This window comes from Gobio gobio, assembly GCF_949357685.1.
Source record: "Gobio gobio genome assembly, chromosome: 6".
Taxonomy (NCBI): Eukaryota; Metazoa; Chordata; class Actinopteri; order Cypriniformes; family Gobionidae; genus Gobio; species Gobio gobio.
The window spans coordinates 10,727,109-10,753,019 of NC_137102.1; the positions used below are offsets into that span (position 1 = coordinate 10,727,109).

General features: G+C 42.2%; 1 protein-coding gene across 1 annotated transcript in view; it reads right to left on the minus strand.

The window, feature by feature from the left end:
* The window catches only part of zswim5 (zinc finger, SWIM-type containing 5), a 41,819-nt gene extending 16,215 nt beyond the window's left edge, over positions 1-25,604 (minus strand). The window contains exon 1 of the mRNA XM_079820214.1: positions 25,009-25,604. Coding sequence (XP_079676340.1) covers positions 25,009-25,507 — 499 coding nt within the window. The 5' untranslated portion in view covers positions 25,508-25,604. The remainder of the gene's footprint in view (positions 1-25,008) is intronic.
* Between the last annotated feature and the right edge of the window lie 307 nt (positions 25,605-25,911).

Sequence of the window (25,911 nt, forward strand, 5' to 3'; positions counted from 1 at the left end):
TACATTTCAAAAATGCCCCGGGCAATGAGGGCACCTTCATGCGAAGCTTTGCATTATCAGATCATGCATTATCTTGGACTGCAAAAATCTACAGTTGAGACTTAACAGCATTAGTCACATGAAGGACACATCCCACCCACTATCAAAAGCAGCCGAGTGACAATGATAATGATTAGGGGTAATAGTGGCTTAAATAAAGTACATTTCCTAACGCACTGCAATATAAAACTAAAGTTTAGGGGTTTGTTCAAAATGAATAATAATGAGCAGTGATAGACTAAGTAAACACAACTATTACAAACTGTGCTGATCACTGACGCTGGATTCCTGAGTGACGCATGTTAGGATCGGCAGTGATGGCAACTATGGCGTAGTCCATCGGTGGGGTTATGGAGGAGCAGATGAGCCTATAGGCTCATGTGACAGGGGTTGCATTGGAGAGAGCACGCATCTGCTACTGATGGACATGAAGAGCCCTCCTTGTCTTTTTATTCTCTCTCTCATATCGCTGGCTCTCCCCCCACCCTCTCCACCAGGCCTTTTGTTGCTCAGAACTAAATGCTGCTCCACCAACCCCTCCACAACTGCTCTTTTCTGGCTAACCTCCATCATGGCGCGAGCATAGATCCCCCTCCCCCACCCCCATCTTTAGAGGCTTTTCGATCATTTGCTACCTGAGAGGAAGGGAAGGGACAGAGAGAGAAAGATGAACTCTGCTGGGAAATGGAGCGAGGGTGGATGTCATAAGCAGATGGAGCGTTGGTATCAGTCAAAATGAGCCATGCAACTTCATCTAGAAGAAATAAATGACACTGCTGTTGTTAATATCAGTCATTCTGACCACACAAAGAATCTCTTGAGTGTGTCTGTTGTGTCCGCACCAGGCACAACAGATGATTTCATCATGTTCAGATGCCTGCTAAACTGTACACAAGGTTTAAGGCCCATTTACATCAAAAACGATAACTATACTAGCGTCCACACCAACGCACAATAACATTCTGGTTATTATAAGTGTGTGCTGCAGTTATATAATCTGTTGCTTTAATGCTCAAACTCTTTAAAGTCGAGTGGATGCTATTTGGCTGTCTCTGCTTTTATCGTTGATCAGCAGGAAAAGATCATGCCGCACGTGATTTCAACGTTAGCATTCCTGTCGCTAAAGCTGTGCTAATTTCAAATAATAATAATAATAAAAATAAAAAAAACGTTATTGTTATAGTATTCATTACAGCTGTAACTAACAATGATGTTCGACTACTCCAATAAATAACCAACATTTCTGCCATTAAACTTTCAATGTTTTATTCGACTAATTGTAAAAATAAATGATTAGTCAATCATAATTGTTAGTTACAGCCCTAATGATATTATAACTAGAACTTTTTTGTTTTAATTCTTTGAAATTAGCACAGCTTTAGCGACAGAGGAACATGATATTTTCCAGATGATCGACAATAAAAACAGACAGCTAAACAGAATCCACTCGACTTTAAAGATTTTGATATATATATAGTGCCAAGAATTAAAAGGCATCTATCAGTAATACAAATGTTCACGATGGCTGCATTCATAGTCATTGACAGCAAGGTGTGAGTCTTGAAATGTAAAAAGTATCTTCTTGAATAAATCTCTGTAAGAACAGACAGCTGAAGTCAAACCCGCTTTCAGCAAAAGTAATCAAAAATGACAATGTCCATAACATCAGGAACTTTTATCATAATTGACAGTGTGTAATTGAATTAATGAGGCGTGAGCTCATCCATCGGATATTTTAAAATGCTTAAAATGCTATATGTAGAACGCACGTTTGAGCTGCACGCCTCACAGCTCGCACACACTGCAGCTCACGACGCAGTTCACGATTGGCGGTCATGATTATATAGTTCAGTGTGACTCTCGCATTATACGACATGGCAGACAACTAGTTGTCCAATGCGGTTCTGTTCATTCAGTGCGGGCAAGTCGAGAATGCTGTTGTGAAGAATGCTTGAAAAAAATAAAATGCTGTATGAACGCAACCGTATTCAGCGGTGCTGCCATACTAGCCATTAGCATCTGCTCTAGAGATTTGTTTTGTGTGAAACATGACAGGGAATTAGGGATAATCGTAAACCATGTGATGCATCAACGCATATTCCACGCAAGTTGGCGCATTTTCTCAATCGATTATGTCGATGCGTCGGGCCTAGTATTCATATGTAAACAGGACTTTAAGCCAGGAAAGAAGGAAAAGTCATTCAGTGTATGGTTAAGCCATACCAGGACCAAATGCAACATTAAATAGCAAAAACAGAATAGCATAAAACACAGTGAGAAACAACACTCTTACTAATGTGTACTTTAAGCTGGCAGCAAGGGAAACATGTGACATAAGCTCATGCCCAAGTAGAAGAACAGCAGCAAAGTGCTAAAAACAGTTGTGCTTCCCTTCCCTCACACATGAGATGCAAACAAAACCCTACAAAAAGTAACTTCAAAACACTAAAACATGGAGTTTGGGTGAATTATGTGAGCATCCCATCACTGGGGAAGGAATGTGGGCTTTTGTGTCAACCTCGATATGACATGAGACCGTCTTCTCTCAGGAAACGTACCCCTCTTGGGCCGACTCTAATCTCGGCGCCAAGCTTCGCACCAACGTTGCGACACAACAGTCACCCGGCCACGTTACGATTCTCTGTGTATGTGTAACAGTCATAATTAATCCGCTGGCGATGCCCGCTAATGCACGCTCATCCAGCCTGAGCTTTAGGAGTCATTTTAGCCACTGAGCTCTGAGCCACTGACCATCTGTTGGGGAAGGCAGGCATATAGGCGGAGCTCGCACTGTTGCGATGGTCACTGATCAGGGAACAGGAGAGAAGTCCCCCTCTTTCATTCATTTACTTGCAGCCTCACTCTATCCTCGCCATCTGCCACCCCCTCTGACACGCCCACTCGAGAACCTTTCAGCCAATCATGACAGCATCCCCACACACTCTTAAACCATTAACCTCTAATCAGCCATGGAGGCCAAACGGGGTCCTGTACGGCAGGCACTGGGCCAACGCCGCATGCACAAGAGCCTCCCCCCCTCCTGCCCTTCCCCTCCTTTCCATCTTCCATCTGTCCCAGCAGCAATATGGTTAACACCGCATCAGCATCCCAGCTCCCCCCACCCATATATCTCGACACAACAGACATGCATATGCACAGGCACACACATTCATATTGTGCACAGGGGTTTCTATCTGCTCTGATAAAGGCTTGATTGATTCATTTGTGATGTCCCTCAAACAGCAGTACCCCCCACCCCCCAAAGTCATTTGTCACGATCACACATAATTGATTTCTGATCCACCGAATTGTGAACCTCAAGAAAGAACTGCACTGGGCTCAATCAGCATTCCTTTCAGTGGGCTAGCAGCGAGCAGCAGGTTTGACGCCCATGGAAATCGCAGATAAGACCCGGAGAGGAGTATGCGGCCACCATTAGCCCGAGCCAAGCGCATTGTGCGTGAAGTGAAGGGGGAAATTAAAGCCGGGCTAATCATACAGGGACGGGTAGTTCAAAACCAACAATTTAGCATCTGATGCAAACTAGCCCCGGCTGAAGAGCCTTTATTCTCGGATAATTCACCCAGTGAAGGCTGAAAACAAGCCGGAGAGGCGGACGAATTTGAAGGCGTACAGGGCGAAAAGGAGGAGATGAATCGCACTTTTGGACAGGCCATAAGTGCAACCAGATGTCCTGCTTGAGATAAAAGCAGATGCACTTGAAGTGAAACAGTGCAGTGTGGAAATAGAGGCGGGGGATATCCTTTCATTGTTATTTCTGTTCAAGGTTTTCTTCTATTGCATTTAAAAAGCTAGCTGAATATGCATGTTTCCATTCGCCTGCTCAATAGGGAAAGCATGCTTCGCCAAAGCAGTGTGCGGTACGCAGAGCGGACTAGATTGTCATTCTTGAGCTGTTCTTTTCTTTGTACAGATGATATAAAGAAAGCAAACACACGAAAGAACAATTTCAACATTTTCATTTGCTAGACGGATTGTAAAGATGATCAAACAATGCTTGTCTTGTGCAAAATAAGCCATATTATTAAACTACAGTCAGTATCGAGCCATCCAGACACTGTGTCTGAATAGAAATCGGAGTTGTGGTATTGTTTTGTGGGCAGTCTGCATGCATAAGACAATCTGACAGCTAGGAAAGGTCACCGGCCTGCACATTCCCTGATCACTGATGGATTGTTTGTGAACAGCCAACCACCATCAGCCCTTGTGCATCAGCATATGCCCTCCAAGATTTCTTTCTGCCACTTTGGCCATTTCCCTAAATGCAGACTTGGTTGCGTTTAATATGCAAACATGTACAAACCATCTGCTGGCCTGCAATTGACAAGCCGCAGTCTGCAGGACACAATGGCTCCTTTGAGCTCTGCTCACACTAGAAGCATAGCCTGCACTGATAGATAATGCTTTAAGAAGCTTATATTTCATGACTCATCCATTCACAAAAAAAAAAAAAAATTCCCCAATCAATACGAGAAAAGGAAAGAAAAGCGATTGACTGAGAAAAACGGCTTTGCGCATAACTCGCGCGGGCCTCACAAGTCTCTTTTCTGTTCTCCCACAGCATTCCATCTTCAACCGTTTCCTATGAGGAGGTATGACTTCAGTTTGCCCCGCAGCTGTAAAACCAGTATCAGATAAAAGACGGAAAAAAAACTTCTGAGGACCAATAAGCTCACATCTGTTGTGTGCTTTGTGTTTTCATCTACAAGGTAAGAAAATGTCAATATGTACTCTGGGCTTGTCCCAGCAGCAATACATCGCCTGCCTTTCCTTCCTCCCCTGCTGCCTTCTAAACTAAACTATTCTTTCTTCCCTCCTTCACTCTCCTAAACCAGGGATGCACTGAGATTTCAGAGACTGAAAAAGTTGTATGAAAAAGTGAACAAACTTTTCTTATGCAATAACTGAAAAAACAAAACAAAATTGCAAACAAATGCATGTTTGCTTTTCCTAGTTGTACAAGTCGCTATACTCTGAAAGCGTTCACTTTTCCCATGCTTGCACAGACACTGTGGGGCCATTTAGTGCAACATCTCATCTAATATATGAGATGATTGCCTCTCAATTGAGAAGACAGAGAAACTGTTACTAAACAACATGTATGTACATGTATGTAAAATAACGTATTCATAAGATAGGCTATATAGTGCTTTTATATAGCCAAAACTCATTTTCTTCTCCCTCAAATGAACAACAAGTGTAATCACTTAGAAAAATATCAAACTAACAGAATTCGTTTAATTATTTTAAGAAAAGGTTCGAGTTAGCCTTTATGTTTTTAATTTTCGGCCATCATTTTTGGTTTCAGCCAAGAATTTGTCTTCAATTCATTGCCAACAAAGATGCCTTAATTTAGCTGATAAAGCCAAACCATATCATCTTCGTGTTTTCCATTAAATAGTGCTAAAACAACATCCAATCAGCCCCTCCTTACGTTTTTCCTGCAGAAAATGCTCATCAAACCAAGCTAAGCATATGGACAAGGACAAAAAAACAAGAGGGGGAGTGCAAACAAAGGAATCGTTCCCAACAAGCCCTTCCAGCTTAGCTTTTGCATGCATTACGGTGATGAGACCCTGAAGGTGTGCACAGCTAAGGAATCAGCTGAGGCAGCAATGGCGGCATTTCTAATTACAATTATGCTCCTCCTCCAACTATCCCCCCTCCTCCTTAAACTCCTATTGTCTGTGGCCTCCCTCCCTCTGTCTCTCTCAGGAGTGCCTTTTGAGCTGGCATGCACCCGTTAGGCCTGCGCTGTGTTCCCCTCAGCACTCTTAATCTGGCCCTGACCTGCTTTATTCCCCCTGCACCGGCTGCCCACTGGGCCTCTGATTCACAGGCCCCCTTTGTTGTTGACGGGTCTGTCTAGGCCTCAGGCTGGGGCCTGGCCTGCCATTGTTGCCCACAAAAAGCCAGCAGCGGATAGCAGGCGTCAGCTTGGAAGCAGGGTCCTGTGTGACCACTGCTGCTGGGAGATCAGCGGCCCAGACGGACAGGAGAGGAGGAGGACAGAAACAGACAGATAGGAGATAGAGGAATGCAGAGTAGGGGCACTGGTGCCAGCACAAACTCAAGCACCCAAGAGGCCTGGAGTGCAATGTCTTCTCTCGAAGCGAGACAATGTCCTATTGTAAGTGCAGAATGGTTCCCCCTTGTGCATTATGATAGTTTTCCCAGTTTGGGGACAAATTATATAAATAACGTTTAATAATAATAAACTAAAACAATAACATAATACATTTAAACATTAATGTTTAATAAATGTATAATGTAATTAAGTCCATTTAGCAAGACAGGGCTGAATTAAGTTCAATATAGTGACTGATTAAATCGCATTAAACTGATTTGTTCAGTTCATGTGTGCAATTATACAGAAACATTACAAATTTAAAACACAGCAAGACAGGGACTGCTGATTGGTGCACTGCTCAAAATGGACTGCCTCTTTAAATCCCTCTCATTTAGGAAAAAAGCTCAAATAAGTAACACAGCTCATTTCAGACTAGGCTGTTTAAAGGATTTCATTGACATTCACATGTGCTCGCATACAGAATAATAGGAAATGCTCTGTAAACAATACAACACAATGCACTTTAGCTGGGCTCTATGTACAAAGAAAAGGCCTATTGCCAGATATCCATTCATTAAAACAGCCCTGAAGCTCTCAAAAGAGCAGCTCACCAATGACAACCTCTCTATGGCAAGCCAGGAGAGACACAAATGGTCAGAATAAGGTTAAATACATGATCAATGTAGACAAACAAAATGTACAGGTGATAAATCTTAAGATCAGTTTTTCTTACAATAAAGCCCTTCAACACCTTTGTATTTTCTCTAAAGCTTTGACAAATGCAAAATTGTGCTTCATTCAGGCTTTATGAGACTGGACACTGAAACAACGGATTCAAAAAACAGCCTTTGGCTGCTTTTAGCCAGAACATCTGACTAGCTTTTCGACTGTTAGGATCCGTCCTACAATGGCAGCTTGATTACTAAGTATGGCTCCTTTTCTTGAGAGTGTCAAAAAAGGAAAAGGCCATCTGAAAGGCACTTAAACACAAATTATGTAGATTTAAGCACAGCTTTTAGTAACCAAGGACAGCTGCATGAATATTCATAAATCGCCCTATGTCCCTGTTGAAGAGGGCGACCAAGGAAGGTCTCTGTGAGAAAGCTGGAAAATAAGGTACTTGTGGTATCTTAAGAAGTTCGCCAAACTTTGCAGACGTGCCCTGCTGTTCAAAAACACAGCGGCAAATGCCAGAAAGCATGGTATGAAAAATTCAAAGCACGTAGAGAGACATTCAGCATTGTTGAATGAGAATAAAACGATCATGCTGCAGTATCTACATAGACAGGCAGCAATTACAGCTCGCATAATACAGTGCATCTCACCTCACTCTTTTGCCAAGGTCATCGCCATCGCAAACTGACTCAGACCAGCGACAAAACAGTTGTGCGACTGGGGCTGAATGCAGAGTGCAGTAAAACAAAGGGCCTTGCTTGTGCCAGCTGAACCCTTCGAAACTTGGCACCACAGAGCTTGGCTTTGCCCCCACAGGCAAGCTGGAAAAACCCACCTTACCAGGTAGAGGCAGAGCCTCGAAAAGCCCTGAACATCCATCAACTCCAGAGCAGAGAAACACAAGTGTGGTTTAGAGGACCAAAATAACCATCTACTTCTCATTCAAACTGTGAATGTGAAGGATAAACAGGATAGAGACAGCTGGCACCTTTCTCTTGCTCCAGCAGCACTCTGGTGGAAAGTGAAGGGTGTTTCTTCACCGCCTGAGATTAGAGGACCCAGCAGGGCATGGCAGGCCTTTAGACGAACCGCGGGCACACTAGCAACAACAAACACAAAACATACACTCCTAAACCAGAGCATTCTGGCCCCTTCCCTTGACCACTAGGAGGGAGGATAAAATTCTGTACACCCCACTCAAAAATGCTGGTCTTTGGAGTTTCCGGTTACATTGCTTGCACTTTATAGTGCTAGCTGAGAGTTTTGTATGCTTGTGTACAATTCAAAATAGCTTTGTACATTAGTATAGATGTCAGCCCTGAGACGTTCTAGCATTTGTAACGTGGAAACCCAGTTGTGAAAGGCTCTTTTATTCCATGAGGTAAGATGAGGAGGTGCTGCCCTACCAGAAGATCTGTTCAGACGGGTCTCCGATAGAAGCTTTATGAAATGGAAGCCCGGAAGCACATCCCACCGACAGATTAAATGTCTGTCTTTTCTCAAAATAACTGCTTTGCGGATGTATGTGCAAAGAAAATCAACAATGCGAGAGCATAAAAGAGAAGCAGGAGGAGGAGATGATCGTTTTTATCAATCTTTTCAGAGGTGACAAGCTGGAATGGAAGCAGTAAATCCAGCAATGTGGGGTCCCGAGTCAGCAGGAGGCATCTGCCAAGGCCAGGCGAAACCTAGCAGGGGGTGAGGGGTGGCAGGACACCCCATCTAGGGCCACGCGCCAAACATAATGACCCACACACACAACTGGCACAGCACTGGGTGGCAACAGGAGGGTTTCAGTGTGTGTGTGAGGCAGAGGAGGGGTATCCAGTGGAATGCGTTACTTGAATTCCACGGGCACGCTGCCTCCTTTACCGCAGCCACAAAGAGTGGAGTGTGTGGACTTCACAGAGACAGAGGGACAGCGAGAAGAGGGAGGGAGGAAGACATCAATGGAGAAAACCGGGCACAGAGCCAAACTCCAGTATTACAATAGAGGGGGGAGTAAAAAAAAAAAAACGAGAGTAGGGAGCTGAGGGAGGAGATGTAGGAGCCAGGCCTGATGTCTCTTCCAGGGGTGACGGCAATTCTATTATCAGAGTGTGGATCGAGGTCCAATGAGACTCTAGCGAATGAGCCACAGTGCCTGGATCAAATAATTCCTACATGAGCCTTAGGAACAGTAACCGAAGAAGCGGCAGAACTTCAAATGTGATGTACAAATGTGAAAAAATGTATTATTAAAACTGAAAAAAATGTAGGGTGACGACTTGATTCTAACCATCGGTTGTTGATTGAAGAGAGGCAGATCTGATTGCATAGATTAATTATACACAATAATTTATTAGTTATTGGCCATTACATGAAAATTATGAACAGCTTTTTGTATATATAGTGCATCCCTAATACGACCATATATAGTTCATCTCTGATATGAACATATTTTCTCTGATTAGGCAAGTGAATGAAAATGTGAGGAGCTCTTCGTTCACATGCCAGGACTTCATATGTAAACATCAGCAGATATTTGACTATATGGCGCTGGAATATTCAAGAACGTGACACAAGTGTCAACAATTGATATTCCTTAACAAATCAGTAAACCAAGTAATGCTACAGCTTTCCCTCTTCCAAGTGCTGATCCAGGTGTACAAAAATAAGCCCATCCAAGCACTTCCCATCGTAGCTGCAGAATAAGACAAAAATAGAGTATTACTGATGATCCTGCCAAGCTGGCTGCAGCAGACACTGGTGCAGTCTGTCTCCCAAAGCTGGGAGCAGGTGCCGGAGAGCAAGCACAAGGTTCCTCTTGGTCCCCTCTTTATCAGGGTTTCATTTGCATGACCTCAGATGTAAGTAGACTGCACAGCCTCGCAACCTGATAAAACAAGGCAGCCCCCTAGATCTTCTCGACTGCTGCAATCCTGAGAGAGGCTAAATCGTTGTGCTCAGGAAACGCGGTGAGAGCCAAACGTGCAAATCCAGGTGCGGCCTACAAAATTTGCACAGCTACAAACGGAAACACTAAAAACAATATAAAAAAGCAAAAAAGCCTTGTATTGATGCAAACAACCTCAGCACTCTACCACAACATGCTCCACTCTATTGTGTTTGACATGTACTAGCAAAGTCCCATCTGTGCTGTAGCTCGGATGTTCAACACAGCTCATTACTCTTGATCTTGCTTGTATTATGCGGACAGCACATGAGTTATGACCAGGAGACTGGACTCTGTACCTAAGGGTCACGGGCATGAATCTTCATTGGTCTGCTTTTTCGTGTCCTTGAGACTAGGCTTCAATGCTTCAAACAAGAAGCCTATAGATTTTTATTGTAGGTGCTTGCTTCAGTTAATCAGCTACATTAACAAATTTAAGCAAGCACAGCTCCTCCGACTATTCCTTAACTTAGATTCTTTCAGCAATGCTCCTCATGAATTCTGTTAGGGCTAATCCTGTTATTCATGCCCTAACAATAAAGGGAATGCATGACAAGCCGGTTTTGTGCTCTGAAGGAAGCTTAAAGTAATAAGGAGACAGTACGGGGCGGTCCTAGCAGGGATACAGGTAATGAAACCATCACTGTAGCGTGGTCTGTTGTGGTTTGTCTTAGCAGTATGTGTGAGAGTCCTCAATCGAGCATTTCTTTCTTTAAAGTTGCCCCGGGGAAAGAGGAAGGTTTTAATCAGCGCATGAAGGCAGATCCATCAGATATGCTAATCAGAGATCTTACCTGAACAAATACCCTCAAGAGCAGTCTCATCCATCTTAATTGGGGGAGGGCTTGTTAATAATGCAAGGAAGGAGGCTTGGAAAAGAAATATTAATGGAAGGATGAGGGAAAGGGGGGCTTTTCTGTCTAATCAGCACAGACTGAGCAAAATTCAAATAACATTTCACAGTGAAGAGATGAGACAAATATTTTGAGCATCTGGGCACCGGTCAAGAAGGTCTCATGGATACTGGTACTAAGTGTGTTTACTCACTGGAACAGCAAGGTCTGATGGAGCACTTGATGGACAGGAACACATGAGCACTAGTGTTACACAATACCAACATTTCAATAGGTACCGGAAAAATGTCGGAAAACGGAAAAATTTTGGCATCTAAAAATATATTAAAAACACAAATTATTTCAAATTGTGAATAAGGTTATACAGAAAGTGATCAAAGAGCACTTCCTCAATAATCAACTGAAGTCAAAGATAAGCGAAGCTATTATAAATGGCCAATATTAAAGTTGTATATTGTTTAGTCTAATTTAAAAAAAAAACACATTTAATAATTTTAATTGCTACAAGTGAATTTAGGCATTAAAACATAATATAAATGTACAATCCAAAAAATGGCTATCCTTTTTAAGGCACTCTAAATAAAAAAAAATAGAGAGAATGAGCATGCACAATTAAATTCTGACATTAAAAATCTCTAATACTGACCCATAACCAATATGGTACTAATTCATTGTGCATCCCTAGAATGCAAAATATATATTTTGAGGAAATGGAATGAGCAGAGTTAGTTTGAAATCAATCGGAAATACATATTCTCTGATTCAGCGCAACTCTAGTGTGTAGGTGCCCTTGTGCTACAGATTATAGGACTTGCTTGGAACGGCCTGAGAAGTGCTCTTCGGTTCCTGCATTTAAATAAAGCATACTGTATTAGAATGACATCTTTATGCAGGTCCACACGCACATGGGTCTGCATCACTTTCATCTGGACATCACATTGGAATACATTATTCCATGTCTGAAGCAAACTGTACGCTTTGAAGTACAACCAAAAGACAGTATGTTGCACAAAGGGGCTTCTAGGTTTACAATTGGGGGAATTGAGAGGCAGCCGTCCATTGTGGTGATCTATTGACTTCAAAGCCAGGGTGTGTTTATGACACATGCACACACTATTCGAATTGGGCTGAACTCCAAGAGACTGTGGCACCCGAGGGAGAGGAGGGAAACCCCTTCAACTCCAGCCATGCTGAAACACGGTGAAATAAAGCAGGAACTACATAAAAGGGATAAGGAATAGAATGAGGGATCACTATTTCGACTCAAGCTGGTTTTGATTTGACAGTATTCAAGGCCTGCAGCATCCTGGGTAGGTGATGTAACCATGAAAGTATTTCAGTACTTAACAAAAGGGGCTACAAGCTAAGCTAAAATCACCCTTTTATGCCAGCAATACGAGATCTGCATCGGTAGACTTTTTTATTGATTAAAACAGAGTGCCTAGGGGTGGAGGGTGGGATTGGACAATTAAAGGGTCCTGTTGACATGGTCCAATGGCTGTTCACCCTTAGGGAGTTCCCAGCACTGGGCTTTTGTAATCAAATGTAGCACTAACCTCCTCGGTTTACCAAGGACGGCAGAATTGGTTTTGCTTTCTGAAAAGGACAATGCATGCTAGTACCATTTCACCATTGCACCAATTGCAATGACAGGTTAGACATGACTACAGACATGCCAGGTGCGAAATGGGGTCTCGATATAGCATTCACAGCGGAACATAATCCTAACCCTTAAACTGGGTACATGGAACGAAAAGAGGCCAGATTGTATGAAACTATGACACAGGTGAAGATGATGAGGTCCCAAACCACCAAGATGCCACAAAGGAAATGGTTGTCGGTACATGAACAAGCATTATGAGCTTGACTTCCTGTGCTGACAGCATATTGAAACAAGGTTCCTTAACAATGCAATAGAAGTAAACGCCAAACCTTAAAATTATATGACTCACTGTATTGTCTAGGCTAAAACATGAATGTCTGTATTTGTGCCCAAGATTTTCTGGATCCCAGATACGATGACTCCACCCGACACTGTGTAAATAGCCTCTAATAACTCATCATTTTCATCACAACAAGAGTACAAGTTTCCAATCTGTGACAAAATAAACAAGTCTGAGGTGTTATAAGTGGACTCAAGGTTATACACAGCAGAATAGCAATGCTGAACCATGTACGCCAGGCCTCCTGTTTATTTCAGTGCCTGCACTAGGGCATTGTCATCCTCAGAAAGAGATGAGCATGGTGGAGTGGTGACTGAGGGGCGTCTCCCTGTTGAAACTGGAATTGTAATGAGAGACAGAGAGTCCAATCAAACTGAATTATCCCAGACAGGCCTCTTCAATCACTGGTTGATTTACCCCACTGACGTTTTTTCTCTTCCCCCACTTCTTCTTTTCCTCCCTTCACCCACCCAATGAAGGATAGCTGTCATGAATATTCCTTTAAAATCCCTCTTTAAATGAAACCCCAGCCCCAAGAGGACACCTGTTTTCATCCATGAGCGCAGTGAGTGGTGATGAGACCGAGGCCACAGCTATTGCCTTTCATTAGCTGGTCTTTGTGCTTTCCCGTCACGGCTACAATGATCCACCATTTACTGCTGATGAAAACAAATTGTGCACCGGGTGCTTCAATACAGGCCCAGATTGGCTAGCTCAAAATACAGCAAGACAAATCCATTACTCTGTAATATCTTTAGAATGGTAATAGTTTTATAAAGAAGGTAATGCCGCACCACTGGCTCAATGTCAATATCTGAAGTCAACACGAGGGAAGGTGAGTGCAAACAAACGATTCGCATATAAAGAGCCGCTAGTATTAGCGTCATTATATCACTTAGAGTTTAAAATAAAAGTGGTACACAAAAATACACATTTGTTCACAAATTGGGGTGTATATGAATAGAAATTATAATAGGTAGTAGTTGGGGGTGTAATGATCCGTACGGACCACGACCCACAGTTTGGAATGCATGTGATTAGCAAATTAATTGCAATTGGGGTTAGGGTTTTAACTGATTTAACTATCATAGAGTGAAAGTTTGCATGTGTTTTTAAGTCCTGTCAATTTAAACATTCAAACCAGTTTAAACTATTCAAGTACAAGACGACACAAAAGAGAACTCAATTCGGGACTTGCGCGCCCCCTTGGCGCACAAAGAGAGCAGCGCTTCAGACAGCGTGTAAACACAGAATCGAGTTCTCTTTTGAATCGTTTTGAGCTTGAAAGGACACATACACGCAAAATTATGTCAAAATACCCCTATTGGTGAGTATCCTCATAAACATAGCTTATCAGTTATGTCTTAAGTGAAAGTAAACAACTGAAAAAGAAAACGGATGTGTCTCATTATACTGGATTCGTGCATTCGGCCTTAAAGTGATAGAATACCTGCTAACATCGGTGTCATTAATGTTAAAAAACAAAAGAGAGAAAAATCTCATTTTTGTAGCTTTAACAAAGATGAATTATATTTATATATATTTTAAACTGTGAAGACTACAAATAATTATTTAATTTCTGTGCCTTAATACTGTTAAGCCCAAAGTATACTTCGGTTTTTAGGCGTACATGAGGGTTCGCATACAGTGCGTGAATTTAGTCACCAGAATAGTACGCCCCCCGCCCAATTTTTGTAGCCACGTGTACTTTGTTGTGCACTCATCAGTTGTTCCACAAGGTGGCAACACTGGCCCGGCCCGTTGTTTCACAGTAGAAAACAAAATTAAAGAACAACAAAATCAAAATACCAGAGACTGCAACAACAACAACAGACACATGCATTCAAATAGAGTATACTTTGAAAGGCTACTCATTCGACTGTACGAATGCGATATGTGTTTTTAAAAAAAATTATACTTTGGGCTTTAGACCTACATGAAAAACAAAGCAGTGTTTATTTCACTCACATCTTTGTTCCATTATATTACTCAATTTTATAATTAGTTTATTTCTTCTTATTTTACTGACTGTTCACTTGTCTTTAATAATGTTTGATTTGCATTAGTTAGATTTGCATTAGTTAGGCTAGTCGCCTTTGCTGTGGTATTGTACTCAAAGTGTTCTAAATAATAAATAAAATGCAAAGTTGTGTTTGCCCTGCCCCCCAGCTACATACACAATTTTTTTGCTGATCCGAAAAAACGATCGGATTCTTGACTATGAGTATTTTTAACCATCGCACCCCTAAAAGTAGTCAAATGATGTTAAAATAACAAACCAACCATCTCAAACCTTCATCTACGGATTTCTTTTGACACTTTGCTAGGTTGCAACTGCGAAGTTTCTGTCCGGTTCTATCAGGATTACTTCCCAATTATACTGACGGTTCCGTGTCTTTCAACCAAAGTGGAGGGCTTTCATTATACAGAAAGTAGAAGAAAAAGAAAAAGAAGATGTCATCCGAACAGAATCAGATCAGATAGTGTTTAATTGCAGCTTTCATGAGTTGTGCTTTAATGCCATTGTTGCAGGCTGGTTTTATCCAGGAGATAAGGCCGCGCACTTTCAACGCTGATTTACACTTTCTGACGCCGCCTGCCTTATTCTGCTGCCACAGCACAAAAAGTGCTTAGTGTTCCTTCCTTCTGAGGAGAAATTATACTAGAGAAAAAAAAATTGAATTTAAAATCAAAAGATGGCCGAGAAGTTGCTCTTGAGATGCTCAAGCGGTGACTGTGGTGTACTGACAGATCTGTTTATCTGAAGGGGTATCAGGAATGCCCTTGCAAAGTGCATTACTCAAAGACAACAAACGTTCAAATTAATTTTACATTCACAATTTTTACTCCCTGCTCTTCTCAACCTCTGATAAGCTTTATTTGTCTTCCCCAGTGACCTCTGAGAATAGCAAGAGAAGTGTCCTCTGCGTTTGTCTCTAGTGTAGGGCCCGGAGGACATCACCCCCACAAGACGAGCTCAGCCCGGGTCGGCGGCCCCCGCTGCCTTTCTCCTGCAGCATAACAATGGCTGCCCTCTGCGCTCTAGGGTGGAGGGCACGCTGATCCTGTTACACCATGACAAGTACCACAATCCCCCATTGAAGAGCACATACTCTCCCCCCTCTGCCTATACAAGAGCCAAGCCTATTCATCGCATTGTTTTCTTTCCAGCACATGACTTTTGCGTTGGGCCTCGGCAAAGTCAGGTGTTCGAATATGACCTGGAAACTGCAGTTTGCCCACACACTACGTGCATTTCGGAGCCTGATTCGCTCGGGCATTTACGTTCGATATGTAAGGAGCCCAGAGCAAATCAATTGATTCTTGCACCAGCGTCGTAGCTTACTATTGGGGATTACGAGAGACCAAAACCAATTATCTGAACTGTTATTTCTGCTGAACGGTGCAGAAGTCAAAGTTTTGGGTCCCACAGCACTGGTTGTGGAGGACATGGCGAATTACATTTCCAGACCGCGTCTGCAAGTCTGGCAGGGAGCTAGGGTGCAGGCATCCCTGGGAGGATGCGGAGGGCTGGAGCTCTCAAGAACGCGCGGTGTGGGAAGGAACGGTCCAGACATAAAGCCCCACGGCTGTTGCGCACATTAATCATGTTTGGAGTACGAAAGGATGGGAGGGGACGGGGTAGCCCCCTCTCTGCATGTTTGCATGTCTGCTGCTGCACTGACGTGTTCTCTGTCAGTCCCAGAGTCAGGGAGGGCTGGAAGACTAATGAGGTGCTTCTTTTTTTTTCTCTCGCTCTTTCACGTGTCTCTCTTGCCCTCCAGAGGAGGGCGGCTGGGGAGGTGGGGAGCAGGGGATGACAGGTTGGTTATTTACTCTGCCTTTCATATTTGCCTTTTAGTTCTGCTGTTTCCCCCTCTCTCCTCCAACCATTTTCCTGCAGTCATCTGTTCACTCAGCTGCCTGCAAGAAACCAGTGCCTAATGGGCCATATCAGCACAGCCACTGCAGGGAAACAGTGGCCTGTCATTAGGCTATATTGAAAAAGAAGCCAGTAGGCAGGGAGAGGGGGAGACGGAAAGCCATTGATATTTATATTGTGCGCACCTACCAGGGCACTGAGATCAGCATGTGATGCCTTCCTGCAAACCCTGCTTTGAAAAAGGAGTTATCAATATTTCATCAAGAATACCTTTTTAATGTTGAAAAAAAGAGGTGGTCCTGTCCGCAAGATGGGCGTACAAATGTAAGGCTGGCTAATGAATAGTCCTTGTATTATTCAGTAGCCAAATAATTTTTAAGCCTCTCATATGTGAGTAATGATTGACATAGAGAATGGGGATGGAAATATTTGATGCTAATGAAGCATAATAGAGAGTGCAGCCATCTGCAACTGCACGAACATGCCATTTCTTCCACCCCGATCACATGACGGAGAACATATCGTGCTAAACACCAGCGGTGAACTTGAGGTGGAAGAAGATGTTCTTGTGAAACCCAGCTCTCTCTCTGATGTGCTTCCTTGCATGTTTTGTTTTCTTTCTCACTGTTAACAAGCTCATATCAGCAGTGCGCTATTCACTTCGGTTACTTGAGGGGGAGGCAGGATGTTTCAGAGGTGATATGCTGGGGAAACGCAAGAACAAGAGTCATGTTTTCCACAAGATATGCAAAGTCATGGTACTTTGTAAGTCAAAGACAGGTCAAAGCTTTGAGTCATGAAACAAACTTAAAGTCCTGACAGATTAGGACAAAAGATACAAAAGTTGTTACGAGATGGCTTGAAGAACAGATAAAACATATTGTCTCAGTTGTGTGCTATTGTCTTCCTGTTTTATCAGTCAAAGATATCAGTTCTATCTTCTTTTTATTCAGCTACAGCAATAGCTGGATGTCTTTGTCCACATAAGGGATTTCCAGGAACGTCACGGGTTGTTACTTCTGCAAGGCCTATTTGGATTTTTTGCACATGGGTGCCCTCCAACTTCCAGAATGAATGAAATATACATTACATGAGTGTTTAGCACTCAAATGCTCACACCACCCTATTTTGGGTAAAAATTAAAAAAATAATACTTCATAAGATGCTCTCATATTTTATATTTGCATCCACATTCAACAGTGTTATTTCAATAGTAAAATTTCTTAATAATCGGTTGTTTAATATTTTTATTTAGTAATAATAAAAAATCATAATATTTTTATTTAGTAATAATAAAAATCATAATAACTACTATTAGGCCTAGTCATTCATAATCACAACATTTTGACGACCAAATTGTTCAGTACTACAAATAAACACAACAAACCCTGGTGGTTCTTTATAATTTTGTGTATGTTTGTTTGAAAATTTGTTTTTTTGCAAAATCGCAAATCACAATTTTAACCCAGAAAAAATTCCCAAAATCGTGCAGCGCTATCCTGAGTCATGCATTGGCCTTGCAGTGTGGTGGTGATCGCAAGAAGTTCTACAAAAGCTTAGAACAAACAAAAAGACTATGTTAAAGAGTCTAAACAACGGCAGTTTACTAATACCAATGTACCTAAATGGTGTACAATCTACCTTACTGATGTGTATTTAAGCTTTGAAGGCAATTAATGTTTATTCTGGGAAGCCGAGGCTGACAGCCACAAATTAGCATAACTTGGCCGTTCCACCCAATGGAAAAAGTGAAAACTGTAAGTGCTCATCCTCTTTTGAAAGTGCAGGGAGAAGGCAAGAACAAAAGGCACCTCAGTTAGTGGTGTGAAGGCTTTTGAAGTAGAGGATTGACATACTTCGGGCTTTATGCTCAAAGACCTATCAGCCCTTCAAAGACCCCTGCCAGACCTTCTAAGGCCCTCTTGAGACAAATAATTAAATGCAAAAATAATGGATGCAGGCTGTGCTAAATTGTTGAAATTTGAGCAAAGGCAGATTAAAGCTCACTCACTTTTTCGTTTAAAGAATCTCACTCCGAGCATGTTTTCAGAGATTTAAAATGGCAATTTCTGGTATCAATTAATGATATTTTAATCAGATCAAATCTGACCTTTGAACCAGTCAACCCAACTCAAAAAAAAAAAACCTGGATCGTGCTTGGAACTGAATAAATATTCACGGTCAGGTGGACTTCTGCGTACCATCTGCGTACAAATCTAATTAGAAGGCAGTGAAATGGCAGCAAGTAGGTTACAATACTTGGGTCAATGACATATAAAAGTGTCCACAATATAGGCAAGGCAAGGCAAGTTTATTTGTATAGCACATTTCATACACAGTGGCAATTCAAAGTGCTTTACATAGAAATTAAGTTAAAATAGTCATAAGTGAAAAAATTAAAATATATATAGTATAACAGTTATAATAGGAATTAAAAGGAAATAAAAAATAAAGATGAAATCCCCTATCTGGGGTGGAAGAAAATGGAGAGTCAGGTTTACTTTAAAAATATTTGTCAGGTAACTGTGCGTTTAGACAGTACCCTTACAGACAAATCTTCTTGGCCTAACTTGAGGGCGTTCTCTAGATGTTTTATATATATATATGTTTTATATATATATATACAAAAGGATAAATCTAGCTTAAAACACGTGTTAAAGGGGCTATATGCGTTTTTCTGAAAGTTAAACTCGCGACTGACACCTGTGGCCAAAAAATAGAACTGCTCTCATTTTCTGCTCGCTCTCGCAGCGGTGGTGACGTCACATCCGCAGACAGCGCGGGAAAAGACGACCCGCCAGAAAATAGGAAAAATAGGATACAGGCTTATAGGTGCACCCACTGTGAGCGGACAAGGTGTCAGTATGCTCATCAGGAGATGTTTGAGTCATAAATGGTAAAATAAAAAGGCTATTGTTACGTTTATTTTGGGGAAAAAGTTGCATATAGCCCCTTTAAGTTCTAAGAAAAATAAATAGTCTCTATTCATGTTGGTTTTAGATGGTTCTGAAAAAATTCAATTCCATGATCTAAAAAAAAAGTTACAATTTAAAAAAAAATAATGTGGTAGCATAAAGTAAAAGTATTAAAATAATGTTATTTATAATAACTTAAATTTCAAGTAAAAAAAAATCAAATATGAAGATGTATTTTGGTGAGCAACACCACATGACATTTTACAACTTGAACTAACTAAAAATATTTTTTTTAATTAAAAAACACTCATCACAGAAGGTGTATTCAATAAACTGTATGTACTAATTGCACTGTTAATGTATTTTTTTTAAAACGTAAATCGATAGGACATTGACCTACATGAGGATACATGTTTTTCTGCAGTTTCTCTACTAGCAAGAATATGCTACTACTCTATGCTAGATCACAAGGAATCAAACATGGCTGAGCTTTGGGCAGTAACCAACAAAAAAATAAAATAAAGGTTGCTGAAACAGACAAGTACAAATCAAAAGCACAAGACGAAGCTATTCAATATGCAGAATTAAGTAACGGGGAGAAAATGGCTTTAGAATTAACACAATCACAGAGACCTTTAAAGCACACATTGCTAATGGTGGGGCCCTCAGTGCACCCGTGTGATTGGTGGCTGGCAACGAGTCAAGCTAAAAACAGGAACTGCAATGGAATGGTTTGTATGGCTAGAATAAACACACATATGAAGTGACGGCTTTAAAAAGTCCACAGGCTCCAATGTGACATTTGCATAGAAGTTTGCACATTGCTAACTGCCACCGACCGGGGCCTCTTTCTTTCACCCTCTGGCAGGATATTTGACCTCATCTCCAATACACATTATCCTTCCTCTCTCGTCCAGACTTAGAAAATTAAGTTTCCATGTGAACTGACCACAAAAACTCCCCGCACACAAAATCTCAGCTGGATGAAAGGCCTTCTATGGGGGAGGGTAGCTGCCTGAGTGCTGCTTGAGTTTCCTGCACTCCGCGTTTAGTGTTACAGCCCCAGATGTAAGGATTTTCCTCCACGTCTTTACAAATTGAAGGTAGGGGCCGTCCTCTATTTTCTGCCTGCCTAAACATAGCATGTCATAGTATATGATTCCATTTCCTCTACGCAATCTCACCTCCAAACCAATTTTTCCCCCCTTCCTCTGTTCTCGCTTGGTTGATTTGCCTTCTCCTTTCTCTCTTTTTGTTTCCTCTGGAATTCTCTAACATTTGTTAGGCAATTACAGCCAAATGAGGCCCTATTAGGCATGTCTGGAGGCCCCTTCTTTAAAGAGGAGCAACTCTCAGCGGCCTCTATCTCTGACAATGACACCCAAACAGAGGAGCAGGCAAGAGGGAGGAAAAAGAGAGAAAAAAGGGGCATGTCCCTCCCAGCGATAAAGTAAAAAAGGGTTACAGCGCTTCCAAAAGCTTTGAAACATGTGTATCTTGTGTAAATCGGAGCTTTAAAGGCACGCAAGCCATATTCCGCTCCACCCAGAGCATAAAAGTTCCATTAAAGCGACTACTTCATGACGAAATATCGACAAAATAATCAGCCGCCTGTGTGCAGAGATCAAAGAGGTAAAGCTTATATGATAAGAGACGTTTAACAGCCAGCACTTTTAAACTAGGATTGTGCGGGGCAATAATGCATAATGAGTGAATGCATTGTGTGTGCATGCAACTCACTAAGTTCCAATAAAAAGGCAGATAAGCTGCAGCAGGAAGATGAGCTCGCAGCTGCACGTGGGTAGGGTATGGACGGGAACCTTGCCTCTGGCTCAAAATCAGAGCTCCATTTTGCAGGAGCAGAGATACTGAACTAAACCAATTGCAGCAAAAACACAGCTGTGAAGCAGACAGGGCCGTGTCTGAGGAGTGCATCGCTGATAAACTGAAATCAGAGGGTATGGGGCGAGCTGCAGCAAAATGCAAAGAGGGCAAGGTCGCAATTGATTTTCAGAGCCTGGGCGGGTGCCAGATCCACTGAGGAAACAAAAACACATCACACTGTGTGAAAAACACATATAGCATGGGCTTCTCAATGGGTGCACTTTTAAAAACCTGACAGCATGTGGGACTGCGTCACTTTATCAAGTCTGAGCTCAGCGTTCGGAAACAAGGACCTGATCAAAGTCTCTGACAGGTCTTTTGTCCTGGAATGCGGCGAGTTGTTATTCACCTTGCTCTAGTTGCCACTGATTAGCTGACAAGTCGGCTAACCACCCTCTCCCCTATTTCCAAATTAATTTCCCTTCTTTGATAAAGACAAAGGGGGGGGGGGGTGTTTAATGGCCGTGTCCTTCAAAACTAAGAGTGCTAATAAGTGTGAAAAGGAGATTTGTTTAAGTGATTTTCTTTGAGACTTGCAGGCATGGAATTAATTACCTTGATTAAATATTGTCTGTACGGCTGATGAAAGATAGAGCAGAATTAGCGGTCCCTTGTTGAACTTGTATGGTGCTGAATGAGATGTGTCCCGATTACAAAGACCAAAATGATGGCAACACTCAAAGGAGACAAAGAGCTAAAAACAGGCCTAGTGACATCACAGAGCAGCCAATGGCCTAATGCTTAATGGCCGTCCTCCTCAAAACTCAAACAAACTGGCTTCCAACGATCGTCCACAATAAAAAGTTAACATTGTGTGTAATAGCAAAAGGAGAGTTGAAGCCTCCATCAACCTGAAGCCTTCTGAGTCACTTGGCAGAAGAGTAACATAACTCAATTCAATGCTTGCCTAGGTTTTACAGAGGCACTAAAGGGACTAAACAACCTCTCAGTGGCTCCTCCAGTCATAATCCCACCGAACTTTTGCCTGCTATCCACAGAAGAAGGTTTTCTAAAGGCTTCACATCACAGCTTTGTGCTCCGTTGCGAAAAGCTATACTCTTAACCACCCTCCCACCCCCCCAAACACACACAACGACAATCCCCCCCCCCCACCCTTCTGTGAATGGGGGGAGTTTTCTACAGCTGGGTAACAAAGCATGACCCAATAATCCTCAAGCCTAACTCAAAGCTAGAACCTCCTCTCTAAGGACTTCATAAGACAGAGGCTGGGGTTGGGTGGCTGAATTACACAAACACAAATGAGAATTAATTATTATTATCAAATAGGTTTCCTGTAGCAAGCCGCCCAGCCCTTTATATTTGGAGCAGAAAATCTGACCATTCAGAGGATAACGATGAATTTAACATCCTCCGCATCCCCAGGCTTGGGTGTTTTTGCGCTATGGCTTCTGGAAAAAGTACAAAATCTGTTCTGAACTTTCTGGCAAACTTCAGAGTAAGCCTGGCTTACCGTGAGTAAGCCTTCGAGTATGAATCTTTCCTAACTTCATTTCGGCTAACATGCTGAATAAACGATAAAAGCGGTTTACACTTTGTAGCAATGTCTTTGAGAGTTTTAAACAGGTCTAAAAAAAAAACTATGAGTAAATGGTAAAACAAAAAGGGAGACCAAAAAAAAGTGTATTCAACCATGCATAGGTGGATCTAGTAGTTGTATTGGTGTGAAAAAAACACCCCCACACACACATTTTCTAGACTATTCATGGTTGAGGGCACAATTGTCTTGCCTATCAGATGTACACGTCCAGCTCTTAGTTTCTGTACCCATCAAAACCAAAAGAACACAATCTACACACACACACACACAGCCAAACAGAATGCAATTAAACCTGCTTTATCTCAGTTTATCAAGTGGTGACATACCCTTCCTGTCAGACGCCTGATCTGTCAACTATAGCCCATTGTTTATTTTACAATCCAAAAGATTGTGCTTATTCGCACTTAAAGGGTTAATGTTTAAAAACTCAAGCAATCCTAGAAATGCAGTGTAGTTTTGGCATCTGCGTATTATCGTCAGAATTAAAAATATAAACCAGAATGACTTCATGTAACACTATTAAGTCTAGTCTAGAAACTTTTGAAGATAGTCTTGTATATAGGGTAACTTTAAAAACACAAAATAACTTGAACTAGTTTTGTTGAATGTGAAAAAGGGGCTACACTGACTCATGAAGGGAGCTTTTCAAGGTTGCTAAATAAGTGCCCATGTTATTTCATTACAGCTAGGTTATCACGTTTCCACTAACATTGGCCTTTTAAAGGGACACAGTGGATCTTTGTGAGAATAAATGAATCATGGCTTCTTTATTGAATTAGTTATACGTGTACTTTCACTACTCTCATAACACCTACAATTATTGGAGATTTGGGGCTTCCTGTAAATGCTATTTCAAGAAAAGAAAGCTTACATTATAGGAGAACTGTGGCTGGTCCACTACGTGACTGATTTTATGCTTTTTCCTGTTCGTACGTGGTATACAAGCTAAATATTGAATATTGTGAATGGTTTTGTTGATCTTAACTAAGCCTCAAACGTTATAAATGTCACATTGGACCTTACAAGTGAGGTGCAATTGTACTACTTCAAATGAGCACTTAATTTATCATTTTGTGCTTTGGAGCCATACAAAGGCCTGTACGTATTTATAAAAATCACTTTTCCCTTTCTTCCACGATAGTATTTTACCAGTATGTTTACTGAAGTGAAGCGAGTGGGGGAGGAAAATGTATAGACATTTAGGCAGCCATTGAAACTGCCTTCGTGCTCTAAATACCAAAGCCTTTTCGAGTTGCTTGCTTTCACAATTTTTCGATTTAGTGCGTTTAAATGAAGCTTTAAAATGCTGTGACGGGTTTCTATGGTTGAGAAAAACACATCTACACACCAAAAGAATTGCTATTCGGCTAATACAGAAGAACTAGCCCGATGCGAGGGGGGTATTGAGCTATTGTGCTGTAGCCTCTAAGAGGACAACCCAACGGCACATTTAGCCGAATAGTACAATTTTTACTAATTTGAACGAATATATCAAAAAGGGTCTTCGAAATAAAACAACAGATAGCTAGATAAAGTCTAGGCACGTGTTTTATCATTCGTTTTACCACGGAAAATACGCGTCCTTTGTCTTGACCAACCAGCAAATAAACAAAAGATATGGGATTTGGATTCAAGCGGATTACCCTGGACTTAATTATATCAAGAGACCCAACAACCGTCAAGCAACCAAAAATACGCGGAGAAAAGCTAACAATTCTCCGAAACCAACTTTAGACGGACATATTAGCACAAAATAGCAGCTCGGTGTGCTACAACAGAGATTCATTGTGACCAGCATGTTAGTCTTTTCTTCCTCGCGACCTGGGAAAGAATGTTCCGTTTCGACAGACCACATTGTGAATGTTCAAATATACACTATTTCGTTCATGTTGTGTTTTTACTGTACCTTATAACGCACATAAGTGTTCTATCAAGTGTTAAATGAACATTTCAGCCACATATACCAATTAATTCCACATTGCAACATACCCAAAGGGAAGCCCTTTAATTTTTAAAACGTGCGCTCCGTTTCTTTCGCAATACGGCAGGCATTTAAACGCTCCCTTACTGGCAGTGAGAAATCTCCATGTAGAAAAAAAGCTGGTAGGTTACAGTTTCTAAACGAGGCCACTTCCATTTTTCTCAAGAAACTTCGTTTGCTAGAAAGTGAAACAAATATTTCTGATGTAACTTTCAACGTTCTTTCAACGTACGGTTAAAGCGGCACTTACCGACTTGTAAGACGTTGTCCACACAACCGGTTTCCAAAAGCCGGATTCCCCTGCGGAAAGGCAGTCCATCTCCGGTACCCCCCGTCCCTGTGTTGCCTGTTGTGTTCGTAACCCCTCCGGGGACTGTACCAGATCCAACAGACGAGCTCGAGCCCACTACTGGACCCTCTTCACCCGCCACTCGGCACTGAAACGACGAATACATACATATTTCCCTTTCGTTCCTCGGGAACGACCAATACACGATACGGCGCTGAACCGGTTCGGGGATCCGCTCGAAGCGCTCCTCCACCCTCTCGAAGGCCCATTTCTCCGCTACGGCCTTCGCGGCGCAGTCCAGTAGAGATTCCGGGCAACGGAAACGAGAGTTCGGAAATCCCGGGCCAGGCCCCGGACCCGGTCCTCGAGGTGCGGGACGCAAACACGGACGCTTGCTGGCCGGGGGTAAGGAGAGGTGAAGCGGCGGCTGAGGCAATAGTTCTCCACGTCCCTCCGCCATGACAACCAAATAAACACTGAAGCGAGGACCGTGGCTCTAGAAGCGCACAGACGGAGGCACCGCACAACGGGAGGGTCGTCACTTCACATACGTCACTACCAATAACAAACGCGCTCGAGCCAATCGCGAGGACGGGCTGCACCGAGGTGATGCGCATGTGTGCGCCGAGATGACAGGCACTGTGTGTGTGTGTGTGTGTGTGTGTGTGTGTGTGTGTGTGTGTGTGTGTGTGTGTGTGTGTGTGTGTGTGTGTGTGTGTGTGTGTGTGTTGATCAAACAGACTGTTGGTTACAAACGCCTCGTTATTTACAACTCGTGCACTCAAAACTGTCCATGATCTGCTGCAGTGTGTTTTAAACACACCGTTGTTTCAAAGACTAACAGTAGCGTTGAGAATTGAGCAT